This window comes from Calonectris borealis, chromosome 11, assembly GCF_964195595.1.
Source record: "Calonectris borealis chromosome 11, bCalBor7.hap1.2, whole genome shotgun sequence".
In the NCBI taxonomy this organism is placed as follows: domain Eukaryota; kingdom Metazoa; phylum Chordata; class Aves; order Procellariiformes; family Procellariidae; genus Calonectris; species Calonectris borealis.
Genome location: NC_134322.1, coordinates 7,277,207 through 7,302,715, shown reverse-complemented (window position 1 = coordinate 7,302,715; position 25,509 = coordinate 7,277,207). Strand labels below are relative to the sequence as shown.

The 25,509-nt window shown below is 45.3% G+C and overlaps 2 protein-coding genes across 2 annotated transcripts in view; one reads left to right on the top strand and one right to left on the bottom strand.

The window, feature by feature from the left end:
* CHD2 (chromodomain helicase DNA binding protein 2) overlaps positions 1-25,509 on the top strand; it is a 309,839-nt gene that overhangs the window by 169,084 nt on the left and 115,246 nt on the right. The gene's annotated exons all lie outside the window — the stretch shown is intronic.
* FAM174B (family with sequence similarity 174 member B) lies at positions 845-19,788 on the bottom strand. Its single transcript, XM_075159861.1, has 3 exons — positions 19,450-19,788; positions 10,831-10,962; positions 845-4,751 (listed from the first exon to the last, which is right to left on the bottom strand). Exons 1-3 carry the CDS (start codon positions 19,746-19,748, stop codon positions 4,748-4,750), a joined length of 435 nt encoding a protein of 144 aa, XP_075015962.1. The 5' UTR covers positions 19,749-19,788; the 3' UTR covers positions 845-4,747.

Genomic DNA, 25,509 nt, shown 5'->3' with positions numbered 1-25,509 from the left:
CAGGACTTAATTTAAAAGGCACCAGCTGGACAGCAGCTGCCTTTTGTCTGCAGCACTGAATTACTCTTAGACTATTACTGAAGAGATGAAGACATCTAGGCAGGAGCAATCACGTGGTATGTGGGAGAGGAGAGCAGCAGAGCCGATTCATGTGCGGGGTACGGGCTCAGTCTGTCCTGTAGCTGCTCCAGGGTCCAGGATTGTCTGCACTTCATGTAAAAATAGCGCAAGAGGGAAACAGTCTTTAGAGTACTGCTGAAATGTGCACAACAACAAACGAGCAAGCCTCAGATTGCCCTGTCCCTTACCTCTAGCACTTCAGCATCTCGCCATGCCCTGAAAGCCACAAGGCAAAATTGCTTCAAAGATAGGGAACTTGGTCAAGCAAGACTGAAGCGGAAGGAAGCCTGCTTCACGGCTGTGGTGTGGCCTGGCTGCCCCAGGGAGGGGACGTGGCTTGGTTCACCCAACTGGGCTTGGGGTCTGGGACAACAGGTCTGCAGTTTGTGGGCTCCAAGGTACCGAGCGTGGTTGTAGCTGAAGGTACTGAGATAGCCTCTGTATTGCAGAGAGTTTTGCCTTTTGAATCCAGGCGTAAGCCTAGCTTCTCGATGGAGACTTTGTGCGACTATATTTGTGTGATTATATTCCTCTTCCGTGCTGCTAAAACCAGTTGCTCCCCTTGTCACGCTCTGGTTCAAGATCGCAGGACAAAGGGATTTGCACTGCAGGGACTCGCAGCCCTCTAACGAGGGATCGCACGAGGCTCCCGAATTCACCAAACTTCAACAAGCAACAGCCCCTTTCCCATTCCCTCCCTAAACATAACACACAACACAAGGGGGATTTCAAGAACGTGTTTAATGATGGCAGTTTCTGCTGAAACATCAGAAGTCCATTCAAACTAGTCTTACCAATCTTTTCTTAAAAAGAAGTTTTGGTCACAATGACAAATTCTCTTAAACATTTTTAAACAAAGTTCAAGCAATTGTACAAAACAAAACGCATGGTCCTGATAACTCCTCACACAAAAACTGCAGCAGCAGAAACTCATCTAACAGACAAAAAACCCCTTAATGAAAACCATAGCCCGCCACCCTGCAGAGATTATACCACGTACAGTGAATTGGAAGGAACAGTTATGAACAAAACGTTCAAATGCACTAATGCTTGTGTGTTCAATCTTCATTAGGGCTTGTAGACTTCTACAAGTCAGTTTGGGCTTAGGATAAGCATTATAATAGCACAAGTCAGTGTGCTAAGCAAGTGTTTGCAGTCATTTCCACATCTTCCAGGTGGAAAAGGCAAAAAAACAAAAACCAAACCCAAATACAAAGCTATCTGTGTACTTCTGACTTAATTCTGCAGGCAAGCATGGCACACCAACTTCTCAAATGTAATCTCCAGTGACAGGGTGTGGTTGGAGTAAAGAAGCTGCAATTTTGTGCAGGGTTTTTCCTCCACAGCACAGCATGCACAAATAGGAAAGCCTCTAATTTACTTGCTCTGTTTGACTCTGCTACCAGTCGGTGAATTTTATAAGCAGTGAGTGAGCTACAGGCAGACATCTGTAATAACGCTTCTCTTTTTATTTTCTGTAACAAAAAATACGCCTTTAAAAATGCTCTTGAACAAAGCAAGTTTGACTATGCAACACAAAATAGCAGCAGATACTAAGACACATTAGTCACAATGAGATTAAATCTGCAGTGTAAGATACACAGGACATTAAGGTAAAACATTCATGTAGTGGTTAATGGCTATTTCTTCTCCAATGAACTCCTAGAACTACCTGAACCAAACAGTCCAAGTTATTAAAACTATGTTTTAAACTAATTCCTACCATTAAAAAAATATTCATATATATACTATTAGATGAGTCACATCAAGTGCTCTTAAAATCTTAACTAAATATAGTTATAGAATATTTAACCAGACACTTTAAATCACATACAGCAACTTTTGTAGAGGTAAACATTGCCTCACATTTGCAACAGCAATTGAGTATTAAACAAAGCATTCAGATTATTTTCATGACCATAAGCAACTGGTGAGGTTGGCCTTTTATTTCCACCAAGAAGCTGCTGCTTCTCTGTAAGTACTTTTTAGCTTATGGCACACGATTTGGGACCTCCTCGAGGAGCCAGAGCATCCCAGTGGCAGTTGGGCACCTCCATCTCCAACATCTTAAATACCTGGTCCCTGTCCAGCACTGAAATTTGGCCACTTTATGTAAATGGTGGGATCTTTTAGCCACAAGCAAGAAAAGTGGGTGGCCTTTGCCAACCTAACTCAGCAAGTGACCTGAAGTTGGTGGAAAAACTCCTGATTTCAAGAACTGATTCGCTCTCGGAAAGAAGTGTCCTTTATGCACCTTTTCCTCTTATCTCTCTCCTACATAACTTGGTCTCACCTTTTGTGGACAGAGAAGGTTTTACTCCCTCTCCACCACTGTTCCAGCATGCCTGATGCTCAGCTTAATGAGTTTGGCAGAAGTGGACATGAACGTGTTGCCATGGTGTCTGCTCAAGACAGGGCAGCCACCTCACTCCATCGCCTCTTTCTGCAAATGCAAACAGAAACTTCTAACTTCTCTCTCTCCTCTCAGCATCACCACTTCTCTGACTTCAAAAGGACTCTGCCTAAGAAGTTCAATTCCCAGTCTTCGAAGTACTTTAGTCTTGAAGAGACACAAGATCTCCTTCAGAATCATCCAGCCTAAGTCTGAAACCTGTTTTACCTAGGCAGGGAAAGAGCCCCAGATCTTATCTCAACCCACAGCATCATTCAACTTGCTGGTCCCTGCGATTCCTACCAGCCAGAACACAACGCGCTCGGCCCCATCCTCACCTCGCAGCTGACATGTTAAATATTGCTTAGTAACGGTAACATGGAATGACTCAAATTCATCCCATGAATGAAAATAACATAGCATTTTCATATTGCCTTGATGACTAATAGTAACACAACAGTCTGCTGTGGGATTTTTCCATCCAGGCTGAGTGGGTTGTTTGCAAAGCCTTTGCTGAGTCACGGCTGGGGAAAGCAAGCTGTGTTACGGGAGCTGCTTTGATGAAAGAGCAAGGCTGCTGGAAAGGAAAAAAAAATAAATTCCCCTTCACCTCCTTTTACTGACTGCAGGGCCCAAGGGAACCGTGCAGAACTGGCGTAAGTCGCGGTATCATGACAAAGCAGTTCAGTGTTCTCAGCAAGCCTCAAATCCCAATCGGCCTTCAAAAAAAACCCCAAAACTGGCAGCTTGCTGCAAGGATGGTGCTTTGCCAGATATTCTGCAGTCTCCTTGAGGGGTTGTAACTGCAGGAAGCTAGTAGAGGGTCAAGCAAATAGTGGGACAATCCTAAAACAATTGGAAAACGTGCATTCCCCAAGAAAAGCAAGGTTCCAGCCAGCTTAAAAACCCAAAATAAAAGGTGTTAAGGAGTGCAGTAAAAACAGAGAATAAACACGTCAAAGAGAAGTCTGAACTGCATTTGTGGTTACTTTAAAGGAAAACCACAAAGCAAAGAAACGAAACCAGTTAGGTTTGCCCTTTCTAACGATGACCTGGAAAGTGTACATGCTTGCGGTCTCCTAAACCCAATCCATCCAGATGCAGCAATTTAATTCTCGTAGTGTCATCCCACAGCTCTGACCTCTGCAGCACAAAGCACAGCAGGGAGCAATGGTTAAAAATGCATCCTTGAGTTAAATGGGATTTGTCAAGCAGGTGGTAGGGGAAAACTTCCAGTTTGATACAGATTAAGATCACTTATATGAAGCTTCCATGAAAAATAAGGTGTTCTTTCTGCAATCTAATCATTCCACATGAGGACTTATTTTGCTTAGAAAAAAGGTAATATAGATGAATTGTAGACAAGTTACAGTAAGCACAGGACAGTACAAAACACTGTTTTTACTCCCTGTGGAAGTGCAGAAAATTACAAAAATATATCTTCTTTAATCCAAGATTGTTGTAGTTTAGGGCATGCCTGATTCTTCCTATTTCCCTGTGGTCTCATTTATTCAAGTTGGTCTGATCAGAGCTCCTTGGGACAATGAGAATGTCATCATGAAAGCTTAGTGCAATTGTTGTTTTTTTAAAAAAAAAATCAGTAGCAAGTCAAGAAAATTTTCTACATGAGTCAACCTCTCACCCCCTCCCTCCAGAAATCCTACACTAAACATACAGTGTGGCATTTCAGCATGGCTTACATTTTTACCACCTAAAGTCGTAAGTCACCTCTGTAAGGCCCAAAAAATACACTTCTTGATTTTTTTTTTTTTTAAACATATGATCTGTTTAACAATGACCAAAGTTTAACAGTGACTGAAGTATTGAATTAGGATTTTAGAAAATAAGTCCTTGGGGCAGCTTGGTTCAATCTTCCTTGTCTTCTTCCTTCTGCAAAACTTATTTAGACCATAAGGAGCTGCAAGTCTGTACACAGGGCTGCATCTTGTCATGCTTTAATGACACTGCAGCCCTCCTAAAGCAAGAGAGAGCTGAGTTTGCAAAGAGGAACTCTGGTCATTCCAACACAGCAGTTTGGAAGCCAGGGAACTGAATGGTGATGTTTTGGTCAGAAGATCCATAGCCTGCTGTACAAACAGCACCTCGAGGAGGTGAGGCTTGGTTTGGTTGTAACGCTGCAGAGATGAAAGCCTCCCCTTTCACAGTTATGGCTTCAGCAGGTCCCTCGACAGCAGAATGACATCTTGTAGGGCACCAACGCTCCATGGAGCTGCTTTACCTGGAAAGCAGGAAGAATTAGTACAGCTGTAGATTTGCAATTAAATAGCTCACAGGCAGAGATGAGAAAAGCGGAAAAAAAACCAACGAGCCACAAAAGAAAAGGCAGCATTATTCACTGTGATTGCCATCAGTTCCCTCCAGCAGTTGATTTCTATGGTGACATTGGGCACTGATGGGATCTTAACACCACGCCAGGAGAAGCTAGACAAAGCAAAATAAAGAGCGGAGTTATATCAGACAAAACCCAGATGCTGAAAGATCCTGTGACCAGCCGCTGTGCAGACCAGAGAAGGGAGCGTGCACAGGGGAGCTGCTATTTCACTGCACATGAAACAGCATCTCGGACCTCACAGCTTTTTTCACACCAGTGCAGCCCCTTACAGAACCAACACATGTGGACTATCCTCCTTGCTACGGACTCTCCTCCTGACACCCTACTGCTTTAACTGCTTCAGAGTTCTAAAAAAAAAAAAAAGTCTTAATAGGAACTCGTTACACTCCATGAAGGAGGTGAGAGCCCTCCATAGGACTGCACTGCCAGTGTATAATCGACTGAACGAGCCAGCAGAATGCGGTGTGCTCTGTTACAACTGTTACAGCCAAGTGAGGAAAGAACCTGGCCTTCAAAAACCAAACAAAAAAAAATGCTTTTTGATCATCTCTTTCCTCCCCTGCTGTGGACCCATGGGAAATCCTTAACAGCAGCACCAAAGCTTTGGCAATTTGTTGTATTTATAGTAAGCAGCTGACTGTGTTAGTGATTTGCACCCCCTTCAGATGACGATAAATGATACCCCTCCATTTATACACAACTTGTCACTGCTGCCTGCTGGAAAAAAAAAAAAACAAACTAAGCTGCTACAAACCCCAGCGCAGTTCACCTAGCATCATCCAGAACGGCCTGCGGCTTTTGCTGGCAAAAAATCCATTAGAGCTGCTCCCTTGAGAGTCAACACCTTGCTGTAACAAGCAGGCAATACCATGCTCCATTCAGAGCTGCACACACAGTCCGGATCTGGAAAGGACATATTCAAAGAGAAGACACCAATAGTGCAACTCTCATATTTTACGGAGACTCCCAAAAGACTCGAGCACATCAAAGGCTGAGCCCTGCAACTGTGACGAAGATGCTTCCACACAGTTCAATGCTATCGGTGCCTGAAAAAGGGATGAATCTAGAATCCAGCCTTTACATATGGTGCACCTTTCCTCTAAAACATCCTGCAAGCTCTCAAAAGCCCTTTAGTCCCATGGTGGTTGAATAAATGTTACTGTCTTCTTCCCTCTGCCTGCCACTACTCCTTACATATAAATCTTTCCGCTTTCAAGAGCGCTTTGGAAGATGCATTCCTAAAATGCTTCTGCGTTTTCCTAGTGCTGCCGCTGTTGGAGGGAAAAATGACAATCCATGTAGAAAACAAACTGAGGAATTTCACTTAGCCGACAGGAAGGATGGAGGCTTCAATCCGTCCCAAGAGAAACTTTCTTTCAGTACTTATTTAGGAGCCTGACATCAGGGTTGGGACAATTCCAGCTCTGGCATTTAAATTCCAAGTTCTCCCCCGACTCCGGGCTCTCATGTGGCACGCAGCACCCCGGACTCGAAATGTTCTGCAGGGATGGTTGTGAAATGCACCCAGCTGGGCTCAGCAAGCGTAGCAAGAGCAGAACGCGCTGCCTCCGACAGCTGCAAGGCAGCAGGGAGAGGGGACACTCTGATATTCCAGATTACTGAAGTGTTTTCAAAGCCTTTCATGTGCAAGGCGCCACAGAATTTATTCAGTACTTGTTTTCAGTTTTCTATTGAAGCTGACAAGAAATCCCCCAATGAGCTATGCTAGAGTTAATAAGCTTAATAAGCTAACAATTTTATTTACCTTTTCAGAAACTGGTTCTTTTTGCAGCTGTTTTAATCTCTTTTCTCTTATTACACAAAACAAGCGGCGTGCTCTGTGATGGGGGATGGACACCAGTCTGTTGGGGACATTTGCCTATAACCTACTTTCTTTTGCTCCTCTCTTCTTGAGTATCACACAGTGCCAAATGCCTACTGAATCAATGGCTTAGCCCCATCAAGAAGAAGATCATGAAACCTGTGCAATGTTTCCTTGCCTTCTTGAAAGAAAGTGCTAAAGTAGCAAAGAAGAGAGGGAAATCTTAAAATCAAGATCTATTGGTGGGATGAGAAAGAGCACACTTGGAGGATGGCTTTCCACTAACTCATTTTCCAAGATATGCAGCAAGTGTAATCCTATCATAAAACATGAAAAAATATCTGACATCTGGAAAATGATGACCAATACAGTTCACATGGTCCAAAAATCAATTGGACAGGGATACTTTTTGGCCTTCAGCAGCACAGATTGAACTGGCGATCAAAAAACAAACAGCTTTTCCATGTTCAGTTTGCTTTCTTTGTGTAGCTCTATATAATTTGAGAACAATTCCTGAAATTTTTATCCAAACGCCTCTTTCAATAGCAGAGCAAATACACGCAGAAAACAATCCTCCATATTAAAAAATGGTTTCCATGAAGCTTTTCAAGGAGGTGTTAAAGTCTAAGTGATTTGGCATTTTTGCTCTGTGACAATCTTTGATTTATACTTTCAGCCTCTTGTCACACAGAAATTGTGCTTGCAGGATTAGAGAAGCCACTGACAGAACTGCTTCCCTGCTACTGAAATGAGATCGCAAAGGGGGTATCTAATCCGGTGCACGCACACTTCTGCGTTTGTCAGAGGCAGGCAGTGGGTGGCTTTTGCATGCACAGAAAGGACTGTGTTTGGTTAAGATTTTGAAGTGGTCTCATTAGCCTGCTTTACGGGAGGAAGGTGGTTATTTCTCATTGCTCCACAGCCCAAGGGAAGTGGGGTGTGGAATCTACTGGGAGCCCAAAACCTCATGAAAAAAAAATCTAGGGGAAAAAAAAAAAAGAAGTAACAACCTTCATCCAACAGCCCAATTTATACTGTCTGCTGTTCTTTGATGCCTCATGTAAGACTGGAAACAAATACACAAAGCATTAAAGGAAAGAAAATTAACTGCATGAGAACAATTGGAGAGGTATATGTCGCTTCTCCCCTGTTGCTGCTAGACACCAACTGCCTTTTAATTAGAGTGCCCTTTGCATTACGTGGGGCAGACAGTACAAAATCTCAATGAATCCCCCAAACACAGATGCAAGTGCCCGTACAGATCTTTCAACTGTGAGAGGGGACCTTAAACAAACCAGCCCAGAGCCTACCTACATCATCCTCAGCAAAGACTTATGCTACAAGCCCAAAACAAGACTCTATTTATGACCTGCGTATCAGTCAGAGTAGGTTAATATTGGGGTAGTGTACTTAGTATTATGCACAGGAGGTACCTAATGTCATGGCACTCCAGGCCAGCTCTTCAGATTTTTCCCTACTGCCATGCTCCCTAGAGATGTGAAAGCATAGGATTGTCTTACAGTACATATAAGTAACGCTTGAACTGAATAATGCTTATACTCCATCACAGCTAACATGTCCCTGCTGCGTTGCTCTCTGGAAAACTGGTTCCCTTTCCGTTCTGTTCCCATGTTTTCTCAGAAGCCTGTATTTCAAAAATACTTTTGGTGCCTTTTTAGTGGAAAGGACTGAGCAAACACCATTGCAAATCATGACTTTATGGAGAATGGACCATTTTCCCCATAGTTTCACAGCCTTTAAATCAAAAATGAACAGGACAAAAGATTCCAGCTAATTTCATGTGATATACAGGAGCCAGGGAGACTTTGAAAATTCTAGTTTTGAACAGCTATGGAAAGTTGGTTTCTGATGTAGATATGGCAGCACGTATGTTACAACACTGAACGATGGGCAGTCCAGCCGATAGGTATATCTTTCAGTACTGCATATCACAAAGAAATAAAGAATTAAGGAAATCAGAATAATGGCTCTTGTCAGCCGTGGCACTGCACCAGTGGATCCTGCCGTAGCACAGGGCTGCATGACGTTTAGCCTCTCTGAAAGCAATCCCAGAAATGGTACAGTCACCAAAGCAGCACCTGGTCAAAATCCCCTCACCAAGACTTGGTAGCACAGACGGGCCAGAAGTCTGTCGTGCCATAAACCAAGCAAGCACCGCTGCTAGGAGGCTGCTTGAATAAACCCGAACAGCCCCCACAACTGATACTGACTGCTGTCAATGGTCAAATTCAGCAATTCAAATTTGCAAAGAAGTGTCTTTACTGGTGACAGGAGATAGCAACTGTTTGGGGATGCAGTCTTCGAGCTGCACAAAGGAACCAGAGCACTTGGTACCTTTAACAGCAAATGTATCCTCAAAGCAGCTTTCCCAAAATCAGTTCTGCTAAGGGGCTGTCTGTAAGATGACCCCTCCCTCTAAACTGAGGTAGTTCTGTTTGAGCTAAAAAATGTATGTCTGAAACTGCAAGGACTTCAGAAAATGTGGAATTTAATAGCTCTTGCACTGTGGCAGAAAGGAGGAATTCCCACAGTTGAAGAGAGAACTGGTTGGCTAAGAACCAAAAATCCCTACGGTCTCCAAATAGAGCATCACACAAGGCGAAGAGCCATTTGTACTGCTAAGGAACCCAGGAAGACCGAATAACTTTTGTGAAAGCATCAGCACAGCGTGTGCTCCAGGGAAGCAATGTCAGATAACATGACCACAGCTCTCATGAGTCAGATGGTTTTCGGCAAGCTCTCTTCATTGTTCATCTAGTATTTTACTATTAGACATCTTATCCTGAAGCACTGCCATGATTGAGAAACTTCTTTCTCAGTCTTTGGAAAACCCTTCTGACCTCGCTACCAAAAGTTCACAGAGAAAGTACTCAGTTAAGAGGAAAAGGGGTAGGAGACACGGGCTGTTAAAGTAGGCCCTGGCGAGACAGATCTCTGCACTCTGGGTTTAACAAAGCCTGGTCCCAAAGTAAAAACTCCACAGGCTGAAATGATTACTGCAAACACAGGGTAGCTACAGAGAATGGCAACAGTCAGGCAAAGACTGATAGGAGTCTTTTAATTCAAGAACTGATTATTTACGCATAAAGGCACGACTCACGCCCTTCATTGTTTCATGGCTTCCAACTATTGCCTGACTTTTATAGAGAAATAATGCAGTTATTTTGAAAACGACCAGCGGAGCGTGTGGTGGTATGTGTTTTAGATGCTGGCACACGTGCTTAGAGCAAATGTTCCCCCTTTCCAAAGTCAGGAGATAGGCAACATGAGTAAAATCTCCAGTTAGGAGTTGTCAAGATCTGTGTTTTTATAATTAGGAGAGCTTATTTCAGCCAAAGTGAGACAGCTTTTAGAGCAGGCCTTATTTGGATGAGAATGCAACTCAAATGCTATGGATGGCTTGATGCAAATAAAAATAAGAGATGCAGACACCCTGATGCCATAAATCAATGTGGAGCATCTTTATGTACTGAGTGGTTGCTATAAATCTCGGGCCCAGAATAGGCACCGCTTCTGGGTTGTCACACCGCTTCTATCTCAAAGAGACAAACGCATTTAAGGAAAGTTTGTTGCGAAGGGATAACTGCTAACAACATCAGCAAGGGACCACAGTCCTCTCTTTGTCACAGAACAACATGAGAGCGCTCTGGTACAAACCCAGAGGTTGGTGGAGATTCGCCATCGTTTCCCTCCCAGGCTCAGGCCAACGGCAGCGCCCGGGCAAGCGGCCCTGGATCCACAGCCCTCCATCCAGTGCGTGCATAGACACTGAGAGCGCACAGGAACCACTGCCAACAGCTGCCCGAGAGGGGAAGTTCAGTCTGCTAAGCCTTGTTAGCTGTTTGGGGCACGTGTATCCCGTTGTGCTGCTCTGCAGAGGAAAGAGGAGGGCAGACAGCCTGGGGTAGCGATGTGGTTATTATAAAGGCAGGAGAGTACAGAGCAATGTGTGCCGAGAAACCAGGCAGAGGGACAGTAAAGGAGACTGATAACTTGGGCAAAGTGAAAGGGAAACTGTGACTGCCTCATCTCTGCCAAGCTGGCCCAGCAGAGGAAAAAAGAGCTGTCTTCACTAATAAGAGCTCAGTGAGCAAGCCTAATCGGACGGGCTCACATCAGTACCTGTATTTCACATCAAACACTGTTGAGTCTTCGTCCTCATCGTCTTCTTCATTCAGAGGAGCCATTTCTACCCGCTCGGCTGGAGTGGTGATTATGTCGTACTTCCTGGTCTTCTTAATCCTCTTGCCAGACCTGAAACACAGAGGTGGGGAAGGAAGCATTGTCTTTATACAGTATTCCTTGGAGAGACTGAAGCTGTTCCCACCAACACTGAATCACTGCCCTGTTTGATTCAGACCTCCCCAGACACGAAGGCTGCGGAGCCAGCCTGGTCCCCTCCCGCTGCCTTTCCAAGGCCACCGTTTGTGCCTGTCAGCGTAGAGCACAGGTTCTCGTCAACTGCAATCCAGATTGACATCAGTCTGTCAGCCGCTGACAAACCAGAGATCCTCTGGCATCCAGGGCAGGCATATGAGCGAGCAGCCCACTGCATCCTCCTGCTGCCATGCTCAGTAAGTGAGACGCGAGCTTAATCAGCTGAAGCAGCCAAAGGTTTAGTGAACACGTTTAGATGAGAAAGCCCAGGTTAAACCCTGCGGAGACAAGGGAATGTTCTAGGCAGGATTAGGAGCAAAGGGGTGGTGATGTTTGGGTACAAACAGCCTGCTCTCTTTTCTTGCTATCGAGCCAAGCTCAGGACTTCCAGAGCAACAGCCTTGAGACTTGTCTGAGAAGTTTCATGCTCTACGCTAAGTGCTATGAAAAATAATCAACTGTCATTTGAAGCTCACTGTACCTACCACCTCTCCTCCCATAGACGCCAGCCTTACTTTCCTTTTTAGATGGAGATGCTCAACTGCCTGCATGTCCCACAGTTTTGAGACACCTATTTTCTAACACTTGCTTTTATTTTCAATTAACAAACACTTGGTGCGCAGCTTTTCAACTAATTCTCTGCCTCTAGCGTGAATTGCGCGGGTCCTTTTTACTTCACCTACTCCTTTCATGCATATTAGGAGGGTCACAGTGCTCATGCATTAATCCAGTTTTGTGATTATACATTGAAGAAGGTGCTGATGTGTATGGCTAGCCTTTGGGGAGAAAAGTGGATTTTTTTGGTTAACAAACTGCATAATTTTCCCCTTCACCTTTTATAAAACAAAACTGGCAACTGCCAAACATGAGAAAGGAGCTGGTGCAGGCACAAGCAAGCAGCCCCTAATTTTTGGTAATCACAACCACTGCTCTGAGCAGACAGCACGTCATGAGTACACTTTCACCGTCAAGAGGTCTTGCCCTGGCACGTCATGCAAGGTGTGCCGGGTTCAACACTGCCATTTTTGCATCAAGAACGGATGCTTTTTAAAGAGTTACACAGCAGCAAGAACCGAGGTGTGTGCGTTACAGACAGACTGGGACTCAAGCCATGCGTTTGCATCTCCACCGCAATGGTCCCCTCCAGGCTTAAAGTAAAGGAAATTTAAGTCGGTGAACAGCTCTGACGTGGAAGTCTCAGTGCCTCTGCCTAACACTGCTTTTGGGCAGTAGTCCAAGGCTGAACAAACAGGTCCCAGCCCTTGGGATGGAGCAGTTTGCATTTCCTCCCTGTTCTGAAGGCTAAGGTTGCATCAGAAGCGAGAAGAAAGTCATCTCCTGTTGTCTAATCTTTATAGCAATCTGTGCCGATGTGTCACGTAGAGCACAGGGTGCTTTGTTCTATTACTGCTGCTGTTGAAACAAGCAATTTTATATCCAATACAGTAGGACTCTTAACCCAAACACTTGAAAATCCTTTTGAAAACACTTCTTTATATTATTCTGCTTCTCAGCCAAGACCTAGCAGCAAAGTAATGCAGAGAGGTCTCATCTTACAAGTAATGCGCTGCTTTTACAAGAAACATTTACTCACATTGTGAAGCCTAAACATAGACCAAAACTAACCTGTGTCTACCTGTCAGAACAAACCAAGCACAGCCTTACCACTTTTCCTTACACGTACAGTCCACAGGGAGTTTCCATAGGTTCACCCATTTAAGACCCTATCTGCGTATCAGGCCCACCTTATTGAGAGACACCCTCCCTCATTCCCTCCGTTAGAAAACATAACTTATTCTACAGAGCTCATCTTACAACAGTTAATATTGGAGTGTTTGAAACAATTACTGCAGAATAGGTATTTTTAGAAATGCAAAACTTTAGCCTCCAGCCATTAATTAGTCTATTTGGGCCACACTTTAAAGAGGACCTGGAGTAGAACTCGCTGCACAGTGATCTATCAATCCTCCACAACCCTCACTTAACCACAGTGCTCATTTAGAAAAGGGTGGAAGCTCGTTTTGCTGTTGGTTTTTGGCTAAGCTGCTACAATCAGTTGTTTGCCATTGGCAGAGGAAAAAAGTCTTTCCTTGCCTCTTCTTCCTCAATTATTTCTACACCAGATTACCTAGCTGATTTGTCATTAATCCGTACTTTTCAGTGGTCAGTTTTCTCACACTTGCTCATTTGAACGACTCCCCTAGGCTTCATAAATACTAGAAGAATTACCCAAGCTAACTTTAAAGGAAAGCCTTGGGAGTGTCCCTAATGCACACAAAATAAGCCTGCCCGTCAGGAAACTGTTGCACATTAAAACTCCCGAATCTCAGTAGGATCCCTGTAATCATCAGCGACGACAACGTAAAAGGAAAAGCACTTTATCCAGTGGGTGGGACCAGGCAGCATCTTTTGTTTGCAGACAGACAGCAGAGTCAGCAGAGTAGCACAGGGCAGGAACTACAGAATACAAATGTTTCATGAACTTTGGAGGCCTCCTGGATAGGATCAGGACACGTTAGCCCTCAGGGGCAAAGAGAGGATCTCCTTTCCAGCCACATTCGTTTTGTGTGGGGTTTTTTAAAGCAAACAAGAAGCGTGCTGGAAGCTGTGGTCAGAGTATGTCCCTTGCATAACGACAAGCTGAAACACTCCCTGAGTGGTTTAGCCAGGGTAGAAGCGGTACTGGGCAGAAAACTCTCTTCCACTTAAAAAAAAAAAAAAAAAAAAAAAATCACATTGCTTCTGCTGTCTGACTTCCCTGTAATTAGAAGAGGCTGCTACAGGTCTTGCACTGAATCATCATGAGGAGGAAAAAAAAAAGTTAACTGCAGCCAGGGATATCAACTTTTCACCTTAGAACCAGTGCTGCTCCCACCAAAACCAACTCACTGGTGTTAAAAGAAGGCAGGCGTAGTGAGCACAGCGCTTAATTGAGAGAAGATAAAGAATATCTTATTGGACGTGGGAGCCTGTTTCCAGTTCCTCCTGAGCTGTTCAGCCACAGTGGTGTTTGCACACTGGCACTGCCCTTGGGCAGTGTGCCTGCGGCACCTCGCACCATGCCAGGGTCAGGTCATCAGAAATCAGATTTACTCCTTCCGCTGCTCCGCGCCGGGAGGGACAACATTCAGAGATGGGCTGGAGCAGAACGCTGACTTTGTGTCTTTCTATTTTGACCAGGGGCTATTTTGCTCAAGCACCAGTCATATGCAGCACTTCATCCTCCTGTCTGAGCCATCACGTGGCGGAGTAAATGCTCAAGTCAACTCACTAGTTCATTATATTATTTACGCCTCTGATCTATTTCAGTCAACAACCCTGATATTCAAAGATAATGCTTTTCTTGACTCAGAGAGAGGTCTCTGCATTTCTAATCTAGCATTAACACTTCCTGCCAAGAGATGCAGAGGGAGGGGACCATCCCCTGCAAAAAAAAAAAACCCAAAACCCCAAAAAAACCCTATCCCTTCTTAGCAGAGTGCTTATTGGAAGTCTAATTAAGCCAGCTACAACCTTCCTCCTAGAACTGCAGCAATGTTATATCAGGAATGGAATTGGGACTAGTTTATTTGCTGTTAATGGGCTCCCTTAGCAGTTAAAAAAAAAAATACAGAAATATAAACCTGGGAAGACTCCAGGCTTATTACCAGCTGATGAATTAGATCACCCATATTTCATTACTGTTGATCTGTCCGGGTATCTCTGCTCTCTGGATGGTGCTGTATACGACAAAGTTAAACCACGAAGCTAAGTCCTCACATGTTTTCTGGATATTCATTTTGCTGTAGCAAACTGAAGGTGCTGTTTTCTAACAATCAAGTCCTTAGGATGGAATATACGTGGCCACAAAGAACAGAAGCGTCCCATTGTTTAACTGCGCTGCTAATAGGAGGGATGGATCCGAGACTGCTACTGGAAATAACTTCAGGAACACTTAAATGGGATATTGTTTTGGTTCAATGAAGCAGTGATGTCTGTAATTAAAATACAGCCACTCACATCTGGTGGTCAGTACCAGTGCCAGCACGCACTTCCAAACATCATAGCACAGTCAGACCAGTATCATCTGAGATGTGCTCGAGAAGTATCCTTGGTTTATAGGGCAGAGCTATGGAAACTTTTATAATCTACCTAAACTCTTCAAGGCAGTGAATCCTACAACAAGAAACAGCATTCATCCTCTGTTGTGACTCTTCACATCAGAGCTGTCAAAAGCCCAAGAAGGTATTAGACAGTGATCCCCTCTCCCTTTCTTCTGCCAATTTGCTGTCACGCTCACATCAAGACAATTCAGTCTTCCCAAAGACAGGACCTCTGAGACCCAGGACAAGTGTCCCATGCGTAATTCTCTGTGGCCCTAACTAAACTACATGCAGCTTAAATGAAGCTTTCAACATGGGTCACAAATATATGTTTTGGCATTGGTTGTTTTGTTGGGGTTTTTTTCTTCACCGTTTAAGGTCATTTTAATGGTGAGTTTTTCTTTCCTGTTCCTGGCAGAGGTCTTGTCTTTGCGGGAGTACTCTAACTAGTTATAATAGTTATATTTAATTAATTTTAAATCAGTCAGACTCTCTGGGGTTAAGCCTTGGATGGCCTGGAGCAATTGCCCAGCTCATAGAATAAAGGGTCTTGTATTCTATGATCATACGCTTGAACCTCTCTCCTCGATCTCAGTAATTTATACCACTTTTGCAATTACTGGAAAACTAAGCTTAAAGTGGTATTTGAGGAAGAAATCAAAATTGAACAACAAGCAACATAACAAAGCGATGAATTACAAAATAGGCAGGTAACTTCTCTCTAAAAATCTAGATAAATAGCAGCCATTTCTAGCCTGGTTTCAGTTCATTCAAGGACAGGTCAAGACACGCAGGAAACACTTAGAGCACAAAATTTTCTGCAACTAAAGCTTTGGGTTGCTTTCAGCTGGCCCATTTGAGCAGGCGTAACTTATCTAGTTTCCCCATAAGGCATATGGTCTACCAGCACAGATAGCCACATTTGAAAAATTGTGTTTCCTGGGAGCTGATCCCAAGAATTGCATTGCAATGAAATGAACTGAGCTGCACCAGGAGAGAGAAATAGGGCACAATACGGGGGTAGAAAGAAAGGCAATATCAAAAACACAGATCAAAGAGGGAATTTAGCCGCACGAACTGTTCATAAGCTGTTGCAAGACACTGCGTTTCTTGGTAATGCAACTTACCCAACTATTTGATTGAGAATAACATGAAATTTGGTCTGCTGCGGAAATGGTTTTGGTTTGGGAGCATGCAGTGCCCAGGGGTATAGGAAAGAAAGAAAGCTCAGAACTTAGCTTGCCAAAAAAAAAACTACAGCAAATTAGGCCTTGACACATGTAGACAAGTAGCAAAGTCTTGGCTGGCCTTCATAGTCCCTAGTAGCCACAGAGAGAAAGGAAATTCAGACCACTTTGGGTGATACCACATTCTGAATCACGGGACCATCAGATGAATTCAGAGCATAACACTCCCAAAAGGAATGAAGAGGAATCTCTGAGCATTGTCTTAAAAACAGAGCTGGAAAGCTGGAGAAATATATCTATCCCTGCTTGAACAAAAAAAGGAAAATAATATATACCTAGAAATACATAAAAACGAGATGTATAAAAGAATAAAATGTACTAAAAAAAATCCAATGCCTGTGACAAGAGTATCTGGCAACTCACTAGTTCATTTCATCTCTACAACCCATATCTAAAAGGATAATTTACTTCCAGCAACCCAGAGCGATTTCACAGTGAAGGTTTAATCAAAGATTGGATTTCAGCAAAATCTCTTTAATAGGAATCCATGATACTTCAGAAAGAAAATCTCAATGTTTTTGACTAAGTATGAACAAAGCTCTTACTCTGATGGAGAAAAGCTTTACATTTATTGAGGGTAAATCCCTTATCTCTCCTGCGACAGAATCTCCTCCGATCTATATTGTCAGCTACAAGTGTGACACTGTACAAACATACCTGTTGGTATTCTTGTCTCATCTGCAGCTGGGATAACTGTTTACAAACAACTGCTCTGTCAGATAAAGAAACACACTCAGAAGCTGAAAGCTTCATTTTCCATTTTCCTTGCAGGTTCTATTAAAGATGTAGGAGAGATCGCAGAAGGTGGTTTTTCCTTTTTTTACATATCTTTAATGCTGCATTAACTCTGATCGGTTGCATGACGATGACTTTGGCATGGGAGAATTAATCCATCATTCCCAAGGTGACTTTAACCTGGACCTGTTTTTGCTGATTATGGAATAAGGAAAGGTCTTTAAAGGCTATCAGTTTGCTTTCTTTGGCTAGAAATGTTCAGCCTTACGCCAGGTCTCCTTGACACAAGGTCTCGCTTTATACCCAGAAGAAACTGAGGCAGAGGAAATAAACTCTCCAGGATCAAAGAGAACTAGGAGTAGAAACTTAAGCTTTTCATTCCGCACTTAGTTATAGGCTTCCTAATTCCAGCTCATATACCTACTACCAATTCTGCTGTGTTTGACCATGACAACTTTATAAAGCTGCAAAGTGGTTACATTGATTAAAAAAAATTCTCTTCAACATTTTACTGGGTTCTCCCAAACCACCTCACTTTAATGAGCAAATTTATCGCACTGTCTTTTGCCAGCTGCTGCAACACATAAGAAGAATTTACTTAAATGTCAATTTCTTTAGAAAATATCAGTTCTTATCATTTCGGTCTTTAAGATCACGCTTTATCACACTGTTGTGAACATTGCCCTTCCTACACGGAATTAATTCAGAAGCAGAGCATTCAGCTGCAGCCATCATGTAAATACAAAGGAGCTGCTTGAAGACAGAACAAGGAAGAATTCGCCAACTCCACTTGTTCAACTACTTCTGTCACCTGAGACGTGGCGCACACCTCCTCCCTGCCGCCGAGAGCCTGCTGCTCCATTCTCCGGGCTCTTTCCTGCTGCCCCTACCTAGAAGTCAGATGACTGTTAACTACTGAAAGTTTGCAATCTTCTCCGGCAAAGCCGGGGACAAACAGGCAACAACTTTTTGTCTGCAGACTGCACGAGACAGGGACAGCCTCTAGTGCACCGCGGGCACTCTTGCCACTACCCTGGGATAAATAATAATTAACACTAACCATGCCAAATGGAGCTTTAATATTTGCTTTTCTTCTGCTCTGGCAACAAGCCGAGAGGAAGCCTGGCTTTCTAAAGGGACTGAGTTTAATTTGCTCACGTCCCTCGCAGTGGGAGAGGATACACGAGTTTCAAGGGCTGCCTGGATAACTCAAGCACACGCCAGCACCAACTGACTTCAGCAGCACGAAGGGCAGCGCATGAACTGGCCCGCGCCGGTTACGCCACGCTAAATGGATGAGACACAAGAGCCAAGCAGATGCAAACCTCTGCCCAGCTTCCTGCTGCTCACCAGCACTTCTCCCGGCTCTGCGAGCGACCGGGAGTGTCTTCGCTTCTGTGCTGGGAGCGGGAGCTTGTATCCATCAGCAATCTACCTGATTGAAACATCGGGGAGTCCGGTTACACATCACAGTTCCGGTCAAATCGAGGCTGTGGTCTAAACCAACATCTACTTTTGGCTATGCTGGACCTCCTCAAGCCTATCTCCTTAAGCTTCATTAAAAGGAAAAGGAAAGATTTGTCTTTTTTACCCAGCATGAGTTACTACAGCAGTGGCATCTGCATTATCCCATGGGTGCACAGGACGCATGAGGCTGGACGGGACCTCTCGAGATCAAGTAGGGCCCCCCGCAGCCGGCTGTCCAGTTGGGCTTTGAGTATCTCCATGGATGGAGACCCCATAACCTCCCTGGGCCCCAGCAACCCACCACCCTCACAGCAAAAAAACTTTTGTACGTTCAGATGGAGCTTCCCGTGTGTGGATTTGTGCCCGTGCCGGTCCCAGCCCATCGCCGTGGCCCCTCGCGCAGCGCTGGGACCTGCGCACCCCACACCTGAAAAAAGCCACTTGAAACCCAACTCCTGCCCCACGTTTCTGCAGAAGCGGAGGAAGACGCAGATTTTCGAGGCCTACGACTGCCCAGGAGTTTCACGAGGCGTTTACGCACGCCGTGCTTGAAGCCAGGCTTTAGAAGCACTATGAACAGGCGAGGAGCTCAGTACCGCCCGGGCTTCCCGCCTCGCCGGGGAGGCGCTGGGAGGTCGCGCTGCCGACGGGGCTTAACGCCTCCCGCCTGCCTCGGCCGGCGGGCAGGCCTCGCCCGGAGCCCACCCGACCCCCGGCCTCCCTCCTCCTCCTCGGCCGGGGGCAAGGGGAGCCGCGAGGCCGCGGGCGGAGGCCTTGGCCCGTCAGCCGGCACCTGCCGGGGGAGGGCGCGGCGCGGCCCGGCCGGGCCCTACCTGAAGACGCGGAGCAGGAGGCAGGCGATGAGCGCGGCCGTGAGGGCGCAGGCCCCGATGACGGCGGCCTTCAGCGCGGAGAGGTCACGGAGCAGCGCGGGCACGGGGCTGAGCTGGGCCCCGCTGTGGTTACCGGGCGCGCCGGCCGGCTCGGCGGGCAGGCGGCTGCCGTTCAGCACCGCCGCCGCCGGGCCCGCCGCCGGCTCCTGGCTGCCGTGGGCGCCGGGCGCGGCCGGCAGCAGCAGCGGCAGCAGCAGCAGGCAGGCCGAGAGCAGCAGCAGCGGGGCGGCGGAGCGCATCCTGCCCGGCTCCGGCCGCCGCCGTGCCGAGCCCCGGAAGGCAGCGCCGGCCGGCCCGGCCCGGCCCGCCTCCCCGAGAGGCACCGCCTCCCGCGGCCGGGGCCCCGCTGCCAGGGGCCGGGGCCCGCCGGCGGGGGCGGGCGGCCGGTACCGCGGCCCTCGGCGCCTCCTCCGCGCCCGCCCCGCGGCCCCTCCGCCGCCCCCCCGGCCCAGCGGGTTCCTCAGAGCTCCGCCGCGCCCGGTGCCAGCGCCATTTCCTCGCCGGTAACGGCGGCTTTCCATTACAACGCGGAACGTCTGCCCTGATGTGAAATGAAGCGATCACAGGGCTCAAACTGCGATCGGACATGGGTCAGACCTCCCTCTGCTGCTGGTTCAGCATGGTGTAGCTGCTCAACTCAAGAATTTCTAGATCAGATTTACTTTTTTTTGCCTTTCCACTGGTCACCTCGGCTTTGCTTCCAGGTTAATTTATTTATCGATATTTCACATCTTTAAAATCTTAAAAATCTTTTAAGATCCATAGAAATCGTGACCACAGTTCTGCAAACCATCCCCGGGTGTGCTGAGCACGTGAACAGTGCCATCAACTAAGACAGGGAGAATAAATAGGGGAGCAGGGGAGCCCACACTAGGATACTGCTAGGATATAACTCAGTTTTGCTCTCCATGCTTTGTATTAGCGTGAGCTTCACCACTGCAAAATCACTGTGTCTGGGGAGAGGGGCATGTTGCCACCAAAATGAAGAGAATTGGAGAAAGGAGAGAAAGAAGAGTGAGCTGATTTCCTCCCTGTTAAACTCTAGACTTCAGGGTTGGCATGGCAGGGTATAATCTAGATGAACGTGTGACTAAACTGTAAAAAAGATTAGAGAGATGTGTTCCTGCAAGGAATGTCCCATTGGAAAGGTGGCAGTGAAATAACGCGTGGTTCATCGACTTCCCCAGCCAACTGGCGCGCTGTGTCAAATGCCACCCACTCGGTAATAAAAGCATCTTGTGTTTTTTGCAGGAAGTTCTTTGGGATGAGGAAATTTTGACATGGACGATGTGCAGAAGGCCCCCTAGACTGTCTGAAGTGGTCATTGTTCTGGCTTTATTTCATTGCTTGCTTTTGTGTAGCTTCCCAGTTTCCAACATGGGGCCCCAGTTTATTTCTGTTCAAAAAAAAAAAAAAATTCCAGCTGGGCAGGAGGTCAAATTGGTGATGCAGACTCTTTCCCAAACATTGGTGTGAGCGCTGCTCACATGATTTATTATTTGTAAACACTGACCCTGATGTTGGCCCTGCCTGTTCTGAGATGTTTGCCAGCTGCTGCTCGGCCTCTATCAGATTTCACTTGGCCGTACCCTGCCGCTCCTCTTGCAGTGCAGTGCTTTTCCATAGGATGAAGGGGCTTCCAAAACAAGAACCACCTCGGGCTGGTCACAGAGCTTAGGGTCCAAATCCGCATCAGCTGTTCACCATTACTTGTATATTGAAATCAGAGCTCCACAGTGCCATGCACTGGGGACGTACCTAGTCAAAGACACTCTTCACCCTCAAAAACTAATACTGACAATTGGTGTAGGGGAATCCTGGGTGTGAATCCACTCGGGATTCTATCTTAAGTGCTCAGCCGTTAGACTGGAGTGATGGGGAAACACTAGATGATGTCCCACACTGATCCTTACATCCGTTCCTTTGGTGTTCCTTGGGCACGGAGAGATGACCGGCAAGGACTCCTACTAAGCTTGCTCAGAGTCGAGTACTGCCAGCTTTGCCGTGGGGAGACGCAGGGTGGGTGGGCAGCACAAAATCCTTCTTGAGCATGAAAAATGGACATTGCTGGACCTATAGTTTTCCTGCGATCGTCTTTGATCTTACCTTGGCATTGCTGCTGTGGTGCTGAACTGGCAAAGGGGCACTGTAGGCTTTGTAAGCCAAGTCATTTTGTTTCACATCCATTTTTAATAGAGCCAGACTTATTCCTGGAATAAATATTCTGCAAATTTGCAACAGGATTTGCTGTATTGTATGAGCGTATCAGTGTAATTTCCTCTGAAATGCACAGCCTGAAACATCTGTTACTTGACTAGCATAAACCGGGCAGTAGTAGATGCTGCATCTGGCACTTTTGTTTGACTTTTACTGCTACTTTGGCTTTTTTTGATGTTCCTGTGGCAGATATTTCAATCTACTAAGATTTAGGCTGAAAGCCAGCACAGGGAATTAATATTTATTGCCACTACCGAGTTCCTCTATTTGACAAGGTGCAATTGTACCAGTATGTAGGTGTCAAACATATTCCAAACAGTCTAGAAATGATAAAGCTCAGGATTCTTCTGGCTCGTTTCTGATCCCCCTTAGAAGTAGGCTTATGCTGTTGGGATTTTTGGTGCTTAGGTGAGAAACTGCACAGCAGAAAGAAGAAAAGGAAGGCGCTACCCGTGTGCAAAGTTAATTCAATTTGTACCCTTGCTCTGTCCCCTGCCTTCTGAGGATCTTATTTATGCCTTCTTCTGCCTGGGTCTGAACATAATTGGATTTAACCAGCCTCTCTGTGATGGTGGTTAATGATTTGGATGCTTTTTATTGCATTCCTTGCATTCAGTTAGTTTCTGATCGGCAATGTCTAGACACTTGTGGGGCTAGAGGCTTGACTGTGTTTGGAATGGAACCTGCGGAGTTGGGGGGGGTCCCTTAATTCGTAGCTCTGTGTATCTCTTGCATGATCCCTGCGTATCTTTTCCACTGGAAGATGTCAGAGAAATGCAGACGTGACCAAACGCAGAGCATTTCAGGAGGCTGGTGCTGAGATTGTACGTCATCTGTGCTTGGAGCCACATCTGAAGCTCTCTGAAAGAAAGAGGAATCTTCCTCTTGGCTTAGGTGACCCTTCCATCAAACTCTGCATTGCTTTGAGGAGTTGAGCATGTGTCTGGAGGTGTCTGTGACCTTCTGCAAGCAGATGGAGCAGAGCTGGGGGGGTGGGTGTGTAGCACCCAGCAATTCTGCTGCTCCTTGTGGCAAAGGATTGCCTCCTTCTGTGGCTGCTCTTAAACGTTGTACTTGGAGCCTGGAGGACATAGATTTATTCCATGGTGTCTCCATTCTGCAGTGCAATGGGACATTATATTCCACCACGTTGTGCGGGATGCTGAGGAACTGCTCAATTACAATTTAATTTGGTTTTGTTCTTTAATTAGGCCAGACTGGGCTTTGTTCCCATCTGTTCAATAGAAATTGCAAGTGACTGATTCTTAAGAAAATAATATCTAAGCTCTGATCCATTTTTTTATGAGCTATACAAGGTATTTAGTGTAGTCTCTTCCCCTTCAGATGTTAAAAGGGCTGAACCAGTGGAAAATGTCTCAACTTATTTGAGAACGAGGCATAAAGCCCCAGGAGGTAGTGTATCTCCTGAGGACTTCCCAGCGTCTCAGCTAACTTTAGACAACATAAACTGATCCAGCTGTCCTTGCTGTCTTAACTTCCTTTGGAGCCAGAAGAGGGAAATTTTACCCCAGAAATGAAAATACTAAACCAGCCTCAAGAAATGCTATACTGGAAAGGAATCCCAAAACTGTAACGGAGGGGAAAAAGGGCCCTCAGCTCAACGATGGTCATGGGGTAGGATCTTCCAACCTTGCAATACACTGCAGCCATCAAAGACTCAGCTTTCAGAATAACATTATACTTGTTCTTCATATTAACATTCAAACAAGTAAATAAGCTGTTGGAGCGGAGGAAGCTTGGAAGCTTTTTTACCGTCCCACCCTTAAAAATGCCATTAAAGTGGGAAGCAAGACATCCAGAATTTCTGTCAAATGGCAGTATCCAAAGGCAATGTTTGCAGACTGTTGCTATAAATAATCTGTAAATATTGCTCCTGAATTTTAAATTAACTTTGCAATCCTAGCTCCATATTCTCAAGATACTGAGGACTTTTTGAGTAAATGTATTTGAGGCGAAGAGTCATTAACATGACAGTTTTGGAGAACATAATTTGTTTCATGTGGCTTCAGATTTTTTTGTTTTGATTTTTTTTTTGTGGGTTTATTTTTTTTCCTCATGGTTGCTTTCCTGATATTTCGCATGTCATTTGCCTAATTTGGGAATCATTCCTGGTTCCTGGTCTGGAATGTGGGATTTTGCAACTGTTCTTCAATGACATCATGTGGTTTGTTCTGAACAGAGCAGTAATAAATAAGAGCAAGGGGAGTTTACCAGCCCTCCTGTAATAAACATTTTATCTGAATAGTCATCTTTTGGGGATCTGAACTAATTTGTGGGGTTTAGATTTTACCTAGTAAGTCACGTTTTCTGTGTATATAGGACAAAGAGTCCCACTTGGATAACAAGGAAACTACATCTTCGTTTCATCTCCCCCTTAGCAGTGGTGATGTGAAAGCCTGCGCTCCCGAGAGCTTTGGTAGAAGAACAGGACTTTGAGAAGTCGAGATGAAATTCACAGTCAGTGAAAAATGCAGAAAGTATTTGTTTTCCTTTCTGATGAGAGCTTGCTTTTTTTTCCTATTACAAACATGAACCTCGAGGAGAAGACTTTGCTGACTGCAGGGGTGGGAGTTGGTGTAGCTCTTCTCCCTGCTGAGCTGTTCTTCCAGTTTACACCTGTTCAGTATCATTATAAGTTTAAGCTCTCACTAGCAATTGCACTTTCTGTAGAAGAGTCTGGTGCTGGCTAAATAGAACAAGCGAGAGTGTTTCTATATGCAATTGCTTCTGGGAACGGCAGATTTCTGTATTTATGGATGCCTGTTACAAGAGCATCCCCATTTGTGGAGAAGGCTCTTCATGCATTGCTTAGCAATGCATATGAAGCTCAGGCTGCCCTTTCCTTTGTGCTCTCTGATGGCCTCCAGGCAGCACCCAGATGTATTTTTAGCTCTCAGAATAGGGGAGAATTTGCAAGAAATTGTGCAGAGAAGAAATAAGCAAAGGAGTTGAAACTGGCTCAATCGTTGGATTTAGGCAAGCTGGATCTGCGGGAATGAATACGTGTTGCTGTGTGTAATGAAATGTATACAAAATGAGGCAAACTACCTTCCCAAGGATTTTGTGCATAGGTAATACACCTTCTGGACAAAGACCGGAGCTCCAGTAAGGAAGGAAATAAAGGGTAACATGTAAGGGATCAGTGCTACATGAGCACTCCTCTGATGTCTCAAAACTAAAAACCCAGGCTACTAGCAGAGATATAAATTCAAGGAGCGACCAGGTCTCGATCAGAGAGTCTTTGAGCTTGGATGTCAGACAAGAGAGCACATGGTAATTGCAAGGATTAATCATTCTTCCAGTGATTATCGATAGATAATTTCAACCAGCAGTGCAGTAAAACTGCAATGCCTCATCTATCATGAGTGGTCTGAGGGCTGCTGTGAAGTCCTATTGCTAATTAAAGACCAGTGATCTAGAGCAAGCAGTAGCTTCAGATATACTTGGGCAAGTCCGACTCCTTTGCACATTCCTAGTTAGCACATTATATTAGCTTGTTATTTCTATAACCCTGTAAAGCATTTATGGCTTTTTACAGACACTTAGAAGCCAGTGTTACTGCTGCAAAAGGCTTGCAATTTAAGTCTATGATAAGCAGCAGATTTCTTTTAAACAAAGGTTGGTGCAGTCATTAAGCTGGGGTGCAGAGATTGTCTCTTGAACAGGTTCCTACAATATCGCTAATGTACACAATGTCGCAGTGTAGCAGTTAATCTGAAAAAAACAGGGAAAGGAAGGACACCAGTAAACCACAGATCTTTG

What these genes read in the sequence shown, in the direction of transcription:
- FAM174B (XM_075159861.1), bottom strand. Translation starts at nt 19,748, where the DNA reads ATGCGCTCCGCCGCCCCGCTGCTGCTGCTCTCGGCCTGCCTGCTGCTG. An exon ending in CTCCTGCTCCGCGTCTTCAG is followed by an intron (nt 10,963 to 19,449) that starts GTAGGGCCCGGC and finishes TCTGTGTTTCAG; the next exon opens with GTCTGGCAAGAGGATTAAGA.